Source organism: Leucopleurus acutus (genome assembly GCF_964270905.1).
Source record: "Leucopleurus acutus genome assembly, chromosome: 2".
NCBI classification, from domain to species: domain Eukaryota; kingdom Metazoa; phylum Chordata; class Mammalia; order Artiodactyla; family Delphinidae; genus Leucopleurus; species Leucopleurus acutus.
Genome location: NC_139143.1, coordinates 51,854,231 through 51,868,732, shown reverse-complemented (window position 1 = coordinate 51,868,732; position 14,502 = coordinate 51,854,231). Strand labels below are relative to the sequence as shown.

General features: G+C 32.4%; 1 protein-coding gene across 1 annotated transcript in view; it reads left to right on the top strand.

The window, feature by feature from the left end:
- ODR4 (odr-4 GPCR localization factor homolog) overlaps positions 1-14,502 on the top strand; it is a 40,414-nt gene that overhangs the window by 11,210 nt on the left and 14,702 nt on the right. Inside the window, exons 5-11 of the mRNA XM_082834342.1 lie at positions 436-542; positions 1,574-1,610; positions 2,526-2,666; positions 3,677-3,772; positions 4,610-4,678; positions 8,425-8,553; positions 9,265-9,373. Of these exons, the coding sequence (XP_082690468.1) occupies positions 436-542; positions 1,574-1,610; positions 2,526-2,666; positions 3,677-3,772; positions 4,610-4,678; positions 8,425-8,553; positions 9,265-9,373 (688 nt within the window). The remainder of the gene's footprint in view (positions 1-435; positions 543-1,573; positions 1,611-2,525; positions 2,667-3,676; positions 3,773-4,609; positions 4,679-8,424; positions 8,554-9,264; positions 9,374-14,502) is intronic.

Below are 14,502 nucleotides of genomic sequence, written 5' to 3'. Positions count from 1 at the left end.
TATGTTATTACTATATTTTATGTGCCCTTATGTATTATTACCTTACATCTTTTGTGACATTTAAATAAGAAATGCCAAATGGGTGACACGCTCCATTTTTATAGGTTAAAAATCACTTGTCACTTCTCATTCTACTTAAAGTCTTTATTCTGTACTTCACTTAAATGTTAGTTGCCCAAAATCATGTTCAGTTGATCATTAATGACAGTGAATTATATTTTTTTATTTAACACCTAATTTTTATATATCCCTAAAAATGGAATCTAAATGGTTAATAATCAGTTTCACTCTTTCTTTTGAGAAAAAGGAAATTTAATGATAGCATCATGGAATTTTAAAGCTAGATGAGTGCTTAAGGATATTATAATTGTCTTTTTCTGCACTCTCTTTCTTATTTTATTTTGCGTTCAGTTGATGTGTTTTCCTCTCTTTCAGCTAGTATTTGCTGTGGAAAAATCTATGAATAAAAAGAGACTGTGGAATTTCACAGACGAGGAAGTCTCAGAACGAGTGACACTTCACTTTTGCTCTTCTACAAAAAAGTATCTTTTATTTAGGTGTTTATGTTCTAAAGTATATGATACCAAAATAATGTTCCTGCAGGTTTTTTCCCCAAACACTTATTTAAGTCATCATTTAAAAAATAGCCTTAGTTTGTACGTTTTTCTGTAAATAACACATAATTCGGACTGCCAATAATAATGGTAATAATGGTTGTTAATCATGTATCAGGGTTGTAAAGAGTTTGAGAGAGCTGGCAAGGACTGGGTATTCTGAACTCTTTACCAGCTCTCCACCCCTGTACATTAAAACACACTAGGGCCCCTACAGAAAGGTACAGCTTAGGCAAAGTAATGCTTTTATTTTGTTTACCTCCAGTTCCTATAGATAAAATGTTCAATGCAAAGCACAGGTGCACTGAGCTGGCAATTTTTATATCTTTGGCCAAGATCAAGTGACACTAAAAGCCAATTATAGGGCCTTCTTAGCTTCTTTCCTCTACATATTACCAGGGCAAGTATCTCCCAAGCATGAGGCAGCCTCACCAAGGGAGTGAAGCAATGCAAGGGCCCAATAAATTAGGACCTGCAAAAAGACAAAATTCAAAAAGTGATCATCCCTGTAGAAGGTGGGCTGTTAACTCCTTTGGTATTTAACTAGAAAGTTTCATGTACAGACCCTTTGACCCAATAAACATTCCCAGGCTTGACTTCATTCAGAACAGCACTCCTATTTGTTAAAAAGGGTCTGTATTTGAGGACAGTTTTGTAAGAGCTATCATTCTATTCATTGTGATTAGCAGGATTTATAAGCAGTAGGAAATAGTTTAAAGTACCACAAGTATTATAGTCAGAGGAATTTGTATATATGTAAGTATATGTATTTACACAAACATATACATACATATATATGTGTATACATATCTTTAAGTGTCATGCCATGAAGTGGTATGATTTTGTAAAAACTCTTGGATGCATATACTTTATTTTTATTTTTTGATGGTTTATTTTCTTTTGATCATCAAGAATTGCTTTCTTATTTTTTTGGTTATTTCTATCCTTAATTAATAAAGAACATTTTGTCGAACTTATGATATCCATAATCCAAAGGTAAGAAAAACTGCTCTTTAAAGATTTTTCTGTGTTGCAAACTATTTTTAAATAAAATTCAATTTTTAGTTTTAATAATTTTCAGTGCTATCTCTTCCTATTAATGTCCACAACCACCTGTAGTTTTTTTTTTGAAATATGATTAATTTCACTACAGACAAGGACAATTTGTGTTTTTTTTTTATTGTTAAAATATTTTTGTTAAGCTCTCCCTACCTTGTTTATGTGTCTGGTATTATATTTGGGAGGCTAGCAGTAAAAGTGTCTAGGCTTGCGGGAGCCACAGTGCCCAGTAAACAGGCTGTCTGTACTCAGCAGGATCCAGACTAACATTTTGCCAAGGTGTCTAAAAAGCAGTGTGAGGGACTTCCCTGGTGGTCCAGTGGTTAAGACTCTATGCTTCTACTGCAGGGGGGCACGGGTTTGATCCCTGGTCAGGGAACTAAGATCCCACAGGCCATGCAGTGTGGCCAAAAAAAAAAAAAAAAAAAAAAAAGAAGCAGTGTGAAAAAGTAATGCAGTATTCTGTTAGCAAGGATAGAACAGAAAGGAAAATGTCTGGCACCTAGTATTTGCTCAGTGATTATTTACTCTCCATCAGAAGCTTCAGAATTGACACTGTTGAAGCTACATATGGGACCTACAGGACCAGAGGACTTGTCAGGATTTTAAGCAAGCCTTTCACTGGGCGAGGGAGTTGCCAAGATTGCCTGGGATGTGCTGAAGAATACTGAACTTTTAATGCATGCTTTATTTTTATTTAGTTCTAACCTATTACCCTTTGATGAAGGAATTTGGCCAAATATATTAGATAACAGCTTGTATAAGTTACTGGGTTGTACATTTTATGATGTTTTATTGCTCCGTGTGTTTTACGTAAATCACATATTTTATGTTTTTCCCCCTTTGCTAAAGAGTTCTGCAAAACCAGCAGATTGGAAGTATCAAAATGGACTATCAGCTTCATGGCTTTCTTTAGAGTGTACAGTATATATTAATATTCATGTCCCACTGTCTACTACTTCTGTCAGCTATACTCTGGAGAAAAATACAAAGGTATCAGGGTAAAATGAATTTTCTTTAGTAATTGCTGAATAGATGATCTGCCTTTATTCTGGTTGTCTATGCCATTCATTTTATAATCCTCAAAAACTGCATTCTAATTATAATAATATTGTTATGGGTAACTAATTTGTTACTCTACCCAGATTAAAAAATTAGAGGTGGGACATTGTTATCATACTAATGTATTTAGCATAATAAGTGCTCCATAAATACTTGTTAATTAACATGTAATTATGTATATTGTAAAATATAATTATGTAGGAAGATGTACTGTTTGGTCTTTTTGCTTTCTCTTCATCTTTAGTTTTTTTAAAAATTTATTTCATTGAAATATAGTTGATTTACAATGTTGTGTTAATTTCTCCTGTATAGCAAAGTGATTCATATATTCTTTTTCATATTCTTTTTGATTATGGGTTATCACAAGTTATTGAATATAGATTGACAGTTTGGGATTAGCAGATGCATACTGTTATATGTAGAATGGATAAACAACAAGGTCCTACTGTATAGCACAGGGAACTATCTTCATCTTTAGTTTTGTTTTCCATCTTCCAGTTCTTTTTTGTATTTCTGTACCATTCTTTTGTTCATAACTTATTTCTCTTATTTTTTCCTATTGAAAGAGGTAAATGGAACTTGCTTATTTTTTCCTCTTTAATACTGCTTTATATATTTGTTTGAGGCTCTTTCTCTTTTCTCACTTTTTTTAAGATAACAGGAATTATTGAATTTTATTTGTGGTTATTAAGTCTCCTAGGTCTGTGACATAAATGTTAGTTTGGGAAAAAGATTAGAAAAACTATTATTAAATATGGGTGAAGTGCCAAAAATTGGGGATATACTTTTTTGTTGTTTATGATATTGAATTTAAATGCCATATTGCTGATACTTAGGGATTTTTAATATTTCAGTATACTAGGTAGAAAAAAGTCGACTCGAGGGAGTTTAATTGAGATGGCATTATATTTGAATGATATCCATGTTGTGTTTCTTTTAAGAATGGACTTATACACTGGGCCAAGCAAATAGAAAATAGTATTTATTTGATTAATGGACAAGTTAAAGATGAAGATTGTGACCTATTAGAAGGACAGGTGAGTTAAGAGAAAATCATCTTACTTATGAAATTATTTGTGCTTAAGGAAAAATAAAAGATGACTTATCTTTAGTTCTTTAGGCCTTGCCTTCATGAAAACAATTCATCTACTTTTTATTTCTAAGGTCTTTTAAACTAAAGTGCAAATGTTTTTCTCAGAAAATGATAGGAGATTATTTCTGAAATCATAGGAATTTTGAAACCTAAAGGAGAGAGTGTCATCTAAATAACATCTAATTTCTACAATGTAAACTGCTTGCTTAAAACTAAAGTCATGTTCTGCCCTGATAACAGTTTAAAAACTAAGTTTGACCATTTTATAGGAGGGTCTATATGGGCTTCTAAAATATCTTTGATTTGAAGAGGAACTTTGGTGATCTCTCCCTTTAGAGCAGGGATCAGTGAACTTAATGTAAAAAACCAAATAGTAAATATAGGCTTTGCAGTCCATGTGTTCTCTCTTACAACTGTTCAGCTCTGCTGTTGTAGCATGAAAGCAGCCATAGACAATATGTAAATGACTGATCCTGGTTGTGTTCCAGTAAAACCTTATTTACGAAGACTGGTGGCAGTCTGGATTTGACCCATAGGCCATAGTTTGCCAATCCTTGCTTTAGAGGAATAAAAGTAGGAGATTAATGGTTTTTAAGAGCGCACGTTGATTGATGTAGACGACACAAAGTTACACATCTATAGAAAAAGCTAAAATAAAACAAATAATAAGACCTTTTTTCCCTCTGAGTTACTTAGTGTATGTTGGATAGTCCCTAAATTGTCTTTTATGTTCCACTCTAACCTCAACAATCTAATTTTTTAAATTCTTGTGTTATTTCAGAAAAAATCTTCTAGAGGAAATACTCAAGCAATTAATCATTCTTTTGATGTCAGAGTGCTAACACAGTTGGTAAATATTTTAACATACTCCTTATCTAAAATTAAAATACGATATTTCTTAGAATGAGCTTAATGAAATTGTTTCTGTTTTTATGGTGATTGTTAGAGAGTCAAAGAATTTTAGAGACGTAAAGGACTATAAAAAATGTTCAGTTCTAAGAAAGTTATTCCCAAGAAACATTTTAATAAAACCTATTTGGGTCTATTGCCTCAATCCTATTAAAATTTTAACATCAAGTAGATAGCAATTAGGAAAAAATGTATATATGTATACATACACATATATATGTACACACATATACATATATACATGTGTATGATATTTGGTGTTGTAAGTTTTATGAGCAAAGTTGCAATTCTTAACTTAAAAATAAAACGTGTGCACAGATGTGCCAAGAGTTGTTATATACCTAATTTGAAGCAGATTTATACCTCTGATTTCACAGAACCCACACAGTATTAGCAAGGTTTATGTTTTTATATGGTTGTTTTAAATTACACATCTCTTTTCTAGAATTTAAAGTTACATAATTATTCCTAAAAGTATGCATACTTTTGATTTTAATCTTGCTGGACATTATCCTAGAGGCCAGATAGGGTATAAAGTACATCTATGTTTTTAGAAAACTTTTCATTTCAATATTATACTGAAGGGGCTTCCCTGGTGGCACAGTGGTTGAGAGTCCGCCTGCTGATGCAGGGGACACGGGTTCGTGCCCCGGTCCGGGAAGGTCCCACATGCTGGAGAGTGGCTGGGCCCGTGAGCCATGGCCGCTGAGCCTGCACGTCCGGAGCCTGTGCTCCGCAAAGGGAGAGGCCACAACAGTGAGAGGCCCGCATACCGCAAAAAAAAAAAAAAAAAAAAAATTACACTGAAAATGTTGAAACAGGGAAATACTACCAGGACTTATATATTTTTTTAACTGAATAAAATAGACTCAAAAGCAGTTTGTCATATGAGGATGCTTTAATTTCTTCTTTTCCTTTTCTGTGTTTAGCAATACAACATCACTAAATTGTTGTTGGACTTAGGCCACTAAACATTTCTCAATTTCTCTTCTCAGTATCTTAAAAGTACTTTTAGTCTTCAGTTTTCCTCCTCCTTTTTGATTTTAGAAGTGTTCTTTATTTTAAGGCTATTCCTCTACCTATATGCTTTTTACTAGTTATGCTTATGTGACCTCTCAGTTTATTAAACAATTCAGTTAAAATTATTTTAGTTATAAAATTGCAGTTAGAAGATGTGTAGAGGATGGGAATATAGAGAGAAGAGTAGAAGATAATATCATGAGATAATTTATTATAATTAATAGTATATGGTATCATATATTTTTGTCAATAATTCCACCGGTCAGCCAGCTGGAAACTTTAAAATGACCAATATATAATAAGTAGTCAATAAGTATTTGATACCACTTTCCTCCCAGTCACCCTTCATCAAGTCTTGTTGATTTTTTCTTTGCAGCATAGCACCTCTTATTTTCCTTATAGTCCCAGTGCCATTAGCCTTACAACATAATTATTTTACCTAGTTTATCACAAGTAACTCTTAACTAGTCTCTCTCCATCTATTCATTCTTATCCAAAGTGATTCATTCTCCGAAATCCTGATACCTTTGTTTGTATATCTCTTGGAATATCTTCCCGTATTTCTGATCTATCCTGCATATTACCTCAGATTATCCTTTCTGAATCACAGTTTGCATTCATTCACTGTTCATTTACTTATTAGTTTTTTTTTTCAGTTAGTATTTATTGTGTATAGGGGTTAGACACCGATTGTGTTACTTTGCTTGGTTAAAATTCCTTAATTGCTCTATATTGACTAGTTAGAAAAGTCTAATTCAAGGCTTTTCAGGGCCTCAACATGCCTTTCTGTTATTTTCTAACTTACTGTTCTAGAGGTATGCTTTCTGTGCCTTCAAAGTTCTGTGTGTTTCCCAAGCCGTCTGTCTTACCAGTGCCATTTTTTTCCCTTCTCATCCAGACTGTCAAACTCCTATTCTGTACATGAAGATCTAGCCCAAATGTTACCATTTTGGTAAGGTTTCATTTGGTCTCCATAACCAGAGGGATCTTTCCTTTTCCAAAATATCATGTCAGCATCACAGAAGTTCCTCCACTTATGAATAGGTTAGATTCCCAAAGTAGCTAGTTTGTTCCTAAGTCCAAAGAAACCAAGGTGAGTTGACCTGTATAGAGCCCAGATACATTTCCACCGAAAAGGAGTGAAGCAGTCCTTTTATTCTTTAAAAAGTCTTCTCCTTGGTGTGTGTGTGTGTGTATGTGTGTGTGTGTGTGTGTGTGTGTAGTCTTTTATATATATAGTCTAGTCCATTTGGAAAATAATGTTCTAATTTATGCATATATAATATATATGCTATAAATGTGTTATATAATATGTATTGTAAGTTAGATATTAAGTATGTAAAATAGAGCATTATTTTTCTATAGTAAAGTTCTGTTTAGTGGATGAGGGAAGCCCATTACTCCTCCTCCACTCCACTTATTGATATATCAGTGATCTCTACAAGTATCATAAGAGGCTTATTCCAAATAGAGTATCAGCATCATCACCTTTTTGCTTGGTTTGATGATTGACATTTTTGCATGGACCTGGAATCTTCTGGACTATTTATTTGGTCTGTGACAAATTTTTTACCAAGACCTTGACTGTGTTTAAGTTTAAATTCTTAAGAAAAATTTAGCCTTTGCCTGAATTACATTAGACGTTGACTATTCATGCTCTTTCAGTGGCTGCATATTCAAGTCCTTTGATTCACCATTTGTCCTCATCACTTCCTGACTGTTTCTTAGTGCCTAGGCACATGGTTAGTTAGCACTGGTCACAAGTTGTATGATTGGTTTCTGTTCTTCAGAATTGACCCTATTGTTGAATATTTATTTCAGGTACACTTAGAACATATATTTTTACCATGTCCAATTTTTTTTTAATCATAATTTTCGGTACCAGTGTGATTTTATGGGCCTCTAGTAGTACTTTCAAAGTTTCGATCCTCTCCTTGTTTTGGCACTTATTGAAATGATAAGGTTAAAAATGTCTGTGAAAAAGCTCAGAACCAAGCATAAACTAACCCTATTTAGATTAAATAAGAATGGGTCTGTGAGGTGAAAATGACAATCACTGGTATCATTTTCTGGTGACGGGAATAGTTGACTTGCTTTTTTTTTTGCTGTGAAGCCTATAGCATTACTTTCAGTCTATAAAAGTTATGAGTTAAAAATGTATAAATAAATGAGTGTCTATATGTTGCTTGTAATTTTATCATATTTATCACATCCTGCTTTGTATTCCAGTTATTTTTGTGCAAGTCTTGCATAGTGTACCTTCTCTTACTAGATCATATCTTCTTTTTACATCTTTTCATCTTAATAGTTCTTACTAGATCATATCTTCTTTTTACATCTTTTCATCTTAATAGTACTTATCTAAGTAATCTGCAAATAATGTATGTTTAATGAATATTGGTACTTTAGATGGTTATGTTAGTAAGAAAAAAATTAGATGTAGTGTATTTAATTTCAGAGTATGTTCAAAATACTCAGAAAATAACATGTAACTTATAAGGAGAAATATGAAGGCCTTTTAAAAATTTATGGGGAATATTTTCAGACACGTGGTTCAGTTAAAAATTCCTTCTTGCTTCATGAAATGACTCACATATATAATGTTTAAATGTTTCACATAATTAATAGTCATTGGCTATTAGAATCTAAACAGATTTTGTCTTTCAGCTTCTGAATTCAGACCACAGATCCACAGCCACAGTCCAGATCTGCAGTGGCTCTGTAAACCTTAAGGGTGCTGTGAAATGCAGAGCTTATATTCATAGCAATAAACCCAAGGTTAAAGATGCTGTACAGGTAAAAAAAAAAAAAAAAAAAAAGGAATAACTTGTATATGAAAAACAGAAGCATGTTAACATAATTATTCAAAAATCTTAAAATTTTACCTTTTTTCAATCTCAAATTTCATAATTATTCATTTGATTTTAACTGATAAAAGTCCAGTCTGTTGGGCAGTCCAAATGTACCAGGTAATTGGTCCCAAGATTTTCATATGTAGAATGTCTATTTTTATACCTTTTTGAAGTGATGATTATACAAGTGTATTAAGTGTTCCACAGTTGTAACATATTAGTATATTTGAAATCATTTCTTCTGAGGGAAATTGAACTTTTTAAATAACAGGAAAAGTACACCTACAAAGAATTATTAGGTATTGTTCTGTAATCAATATAATTTAGAAATTTAAAAAATGATGACTGGCACTTTTGTCATAGTTATGCATTTTCTAATTTGGACCACTAGCATTATTTGTTCAGATGCAAAAGTTTGTTCATTTATTTGGTTTAAATTTACTGTTTAGATGAAGTCTGGGTAAATTTGCTGTTAAACTATTAATGTATAGATAAGCCTGTTACATAAATGGACAAATGGAATGACGTACTAGTTATTTTAGTGGACGTGATTATACAGGGAAGTCATTTATGTGGCAGGTTTTGGTAATAAAATAATGCAGATTTAAAGAAATGGATTTTATTTCTTATTGTGGTTTGTTTTGGTTTTCCATAGGCCATGAAAAGAGATATATTGAATACAGTTGCTGATCGTTGTGAAATACTATTTGAGGATCTGCTTTTGAATGAAATTCCAGAAAAAAAAGTTATGAGTATAATATTAAGTACTTTTTTTGCATGTGTTCAATTGATATATTAAGATGTCAAGATATAATAGATAATATTATCTTTTTAACTGCATATATCTTTTTTAAAACAATATGTAATCATTTACTTTTCTTATTGAATGAAAATTTTCAGTTGCCACCTAAAAAAAAGTTGTTGAACACCTTGTAATAGTAAATCTGTCAACATTTAATAATTTCAGGGAGGATTTAAAAAGAAAGATTCTGTATGAATTTTTGCCAGAATAGATAAGCTGTGTTACCATTTTTTTTTAGTTATTTCTGAGATATATATTTTAAAGAAATAACTAGAATTATGACTTATAACATTATACCAGAACATATAAGATTTTTAGAAATTGCATGTAATGTCTGAAACATTTATATTAACATATTTCCATACAAATAACGCAAAGCAAGTTTAGTAGTAGTTGTTTTTTTGTTTGTTTGTTTGTTTTTTTATACTGCCGGTTCTTATTAGTCATCAATTTTATACACATCAGTGTATACATGTCAATCCCAATCACCCAATTCAGCACACCACCATCCCCACCCCCACCGCGGTTTTCCCCCCTTGGTGTCCATACCTTTGTTCTCTATGTCTGTGTCTCAACTTCTGCCCTGCAAACCGGTTCATCTCTACCATTTTTCTAGGTTCCACATACATGCGTTAATATACGATATTTGTTTTTCTCTTTCTGACTTACTTCACTCTGTATGACAGACACTAGACCCATCCACGTCTCAACAAATGACTCAATTTCGTTCCTTTTTTATGGCTGCGTAATATTCCATTGTGTATATGTACCATAACTTCTTTATCCATTCGTCTGTCGATGGGCATTTAGGTTGCTTCCGTGACCTGGCTATTGTAAATAGTGCTGCAGTGAATATTGGGGTGCATGTGTCTTTTTGAATTATGGTTTTCTCTGGGTATATGCCCAGTAGTGGGATTGCTGGATCATATGGTAGTTCTATTTTTAGTTTTTTAAGGAACCTCCATACTGTTCTCCATAGTGGCTGTATCAATTTACATTCCCACCAGCAGTGCAAGAGGGTTCCCTTTTCTCCACACCCTCTCCAGCATTTGTTGTTTGTAGATTTTCTGATGAAGCCCATTCTGAGTGGTGTGAGGTGATACCTCATTGTAGTTTTGATTTGCATTTCTCTAATAATTAGTGATGTTGAGCAGCTTTTCATGTGCTTCTTGGCCATCTGTATGTCTTCTTTGGAGAAATGTCTATTTAGGTCTTCTGCCCATTTTTGGATTGGGTTGTTTGTTTCTTTAATATTGAGCTGCATGAGCTGTTTATATATTTTGGAGATTAATCCTTTGTCCGTTGATTCGTTTGTGAATATTTTATCCCATTCTGAGGGTTGTCTTTTCATCTTGTTTATTGGTTTCCTTTGCTGTGCAAAAGCTTTTAAGGTTCATTAGGTCCATTTGTTTATTTTTGTTTTTATTTCCATTACTCTAGGAGGTAGATCAAAAAAGATCTTGCTGTGATTTATGTCAAAGAGTGTTCTTCCTATGTTTTCCTCTAAGAGTTTTATAGTGTCCAGTCTTACATTTAGGTCTTGAATCCATTTTGAGTTTATTTTTGTGTATGGTGTTAGGGAGTGTTCTAATTTCATTCTTTTACATGTAGCTGTCCAGTTTTCCCACCACCACTTATGGAAGAGACTGTGTGTGTTACCATTTTAAAGCCATTAATTTATTAGTGTTGACCATTATGTATAATAGAGTCTTTAATAGGTGTATATGCAATTGATCTTTCTTTTTCTTTCCAATTTATTTTTTTTGTGTGTGTACTAGTTTATATACTTCTCATCTATTCTCTAACAGACTTTACTAGATTTTAAAAAGGCTGGGTCATGGTGTCTTAACCTTTTATAACTATTCCATCTTTTGAGAAACATGAACAGTTTATACCTTTTCAGTAATTTGTATTAGAAAAATTTTGTTTTACTCAAAAAGAAAATATAATATTGAGTATGCTTTTTGAAGCTACACATTTATATGCCTTTCTACTATTCAGATTGATTTGCAATTCACGGTTGAATATGTACCTAATTGAAACATACGTTATTAGCTTGTTAAGGGAATATGTTTATTTTTATAGGAGAAAAGCATAACTCCTGTGCTAACTAACTTCTTTTAGTTATAATAGCCTGTATATCAGGTTTGGTGGACTGATTATAATCTTTTTTCTATTCCTAGTATGATAGATACCTGGAATTTCCAGGTTTAACATCTGTCCTTCATGTACTTCACAAATAACCCTGAAGTTATTATTAGTGGAATAACCCATCCACTAATAATGTATAGTTTTGCTGAGACATGAATTTGAATTTTACGTGTAGCAATTGGATTGAGAGTTTTGTTTTGTGAAGTATGTAAAACCTGGTCACTTAGCCACCCAGTTAGTCTAGCAGTGTCATCTCTGTGGCTTTGTTTTTGCTGCTTGACTTTGGGTGTGATAACTCTCATGGTATTAAACACTACTTCACTTTCTGAGTAACAGTATGTGTTACAACTGAACTGTGAATTTTAGGATTTTCTGGGACATGGGGATATATCCACCAATAATGCCAAAGATCTGCCTTATCACACACATTAGTTAAATATTCCTTTCCATTACAAATGCTTCATAAAAAGGGTATCAAATGACTGCTCTAGTATTCTATTTAGTGAATTAGTATTTTGAAATTTTTGCTGACGTCCAATCAGTAAAATTAATTACTTCTAATAACAGTTGTTTATACATTAAATTTGATATATTAGAAGTTAATGTTATCATCTAATGTTACATTTTTGCAAAATGAAAAAATATTTTCACTGATAATTGAGTGGCCTTTGAGCTTGTGGGAAGAGAGAATAGGCAGTGTAGTTTGGTGGAAAGAGCAAAGACTGAAGTTCTTGGGTTCTGTGTCTACTCTAACACTACTGGAGTGACTTCAGGCGAATAATTTAGCCTGTCTGAGCATCCACTGTCTTATGTGAAAAACAGGGATTATAGTAGCTATTTTTCGAGCCTGTGAGATGAAAGAAGATGATGTTTTTAAAGTCCCTAATACAGGTTGGTAGGCCAAGCCCTCATCAAGTAGTAGTTACTATTAAGTTGGAGGTACTGAAGGAAGAGAATTACTTAACAATGGTTGTATTTAAACTTTCTTAACTTTAAGTTTTGTGGAATGTAGCCTTATATTTCAAAAATGAACCAAGTGTAAGTATACATTTTTTGAACTGTAGTAAGAGGATAATTATTCCAGCAACATGTTAGTAGATCTTAAGATAGCAAGATTTAAAAATATATTGCAAGTATAATAATATGAACATGTAAATTTTAAAGTTGAGTATATATACACCCAATTGTTAGATCTTAAATTTAGTCCTCATTTTACTTAGCTTATCTTTCTTTTTTCTTTTCTTTTTTTTTTTTAAAGGAAGAAATGACTGTCTTTATTCTCAGGTGACATGATTGTGTACACACAAAATCCAAAAGAATCTTTAAAAATAAAACTACTAGAACTAATAAGTGAATTTACCAAGGTCCCAGAATACAAGGTCAATATACATAACTCAATTATATTTCTCTATAGTAAGAAAAAACTGGAAAATTTTAAAAAATTAAATACCATTTATAATAGAATTCAAATAACCATAAAATAATTAGAGATAAATCTAACAAAATATATATAAGATCTATGTACTGAAAACTACAAAACACTGCCAAGACAAATTAGAAAAGACCTAATAATTGGAGAAAGATGCCATGCTCATGGATTGGAAGACTCAATGTTATTAAGATGTCAACTTTTTCCAAATTGATCTATAGATTCAACATAATGCAGATCAGAATCCCAGCAGGACATTTTTTTTTTAATTCCCTGTTCATCATTTTATTGGAAGTCCTGGGTAGTGCAACAAGGAAACAAAATATATACAGATAGGGAAGGAAAAAATAAAACTTTTCAGATAACGTGATTGTCTATCTAGAAAAGTCACAAAAAATATACAAAAAACTCTTTAATAAGTGACCTAGCAAGATCACAGCGTACAAGGTAATATACAAAGGTCAGTGTTTTCCTATATATGTAAATGAACAATTGGAATTTGCAATGAAAAAATAACATATACAATACGACCCCGAAAATGAAACTTATGTATAAATCTAATAAATATACATAGAAACTGTGTATGGAAAACTATAAAACTCTGATGTAAGAAATCAAAGATCTAAATGAATGGATAGATATTTCTTGTTCATGGATTGAAAGACCCAATATAGTTAAGATGTCAGTTCTTTCCTACTTGATCTATAGATTCAATGAAATTCCTATTGAAATCTCAGCAAGTTATTTTATGGATATCAACTAACTGATTCTAAAGTTTGTATGAAGGGGCACAAGACCTAGAATAGCTAACAAAATATTATTTTTTTTTGAATTTTATTTATTTATTTTTTTATACAACAGGTCCTTATTAGTTATCAATTTTGTACATATTAATGTGTATATGTCAATCCCAATCTCCCAATTCATGCCACCACCACCACCCCTCCCCCACCATTTTCCCCCCTTGGTGTCCATACGTTTGTTGTCTACATCTGTGTCTCAATTTCTGCCCTGGAAACTGGTTCATCTGTACCATTTTTCTAGGTTCCACATGTATGTGTTAATATACGATATTTGTTTTGCTTATGCTTCTTATATACTGGTAAAATCTTGTAGGTTTGTAATATGATAAAATCTAGAATGCATGCCGTGAAATTAACCTGAACTAGAATATTTTTTGCATGCATAAGGAAGTCTGCAAAGGGCATACTAACATTACATTCTTAATCTTTAAAGTAAACATAGTTTTTTAATTCTGGCTATCCAGATGAAAGAACTTAATACTTCAGGTGACAGTAAAAAAATAATAAATAAAATATGAACTCCAGTCAGTCCTTTTACTTATTCTGGTCTTCCCCTTTTCTTTCCCTTAAGAAGTATTCCAGACTTTCTTCATTATTCTCTATCAGCCTGCATTCAGTCCTGCCCAACTTACTCTCAGTAGATAACATACTCATTGTGAAAACTGAGGTCATCAACTATGAAATCTCTTACCTTCTTCCATCCCTACA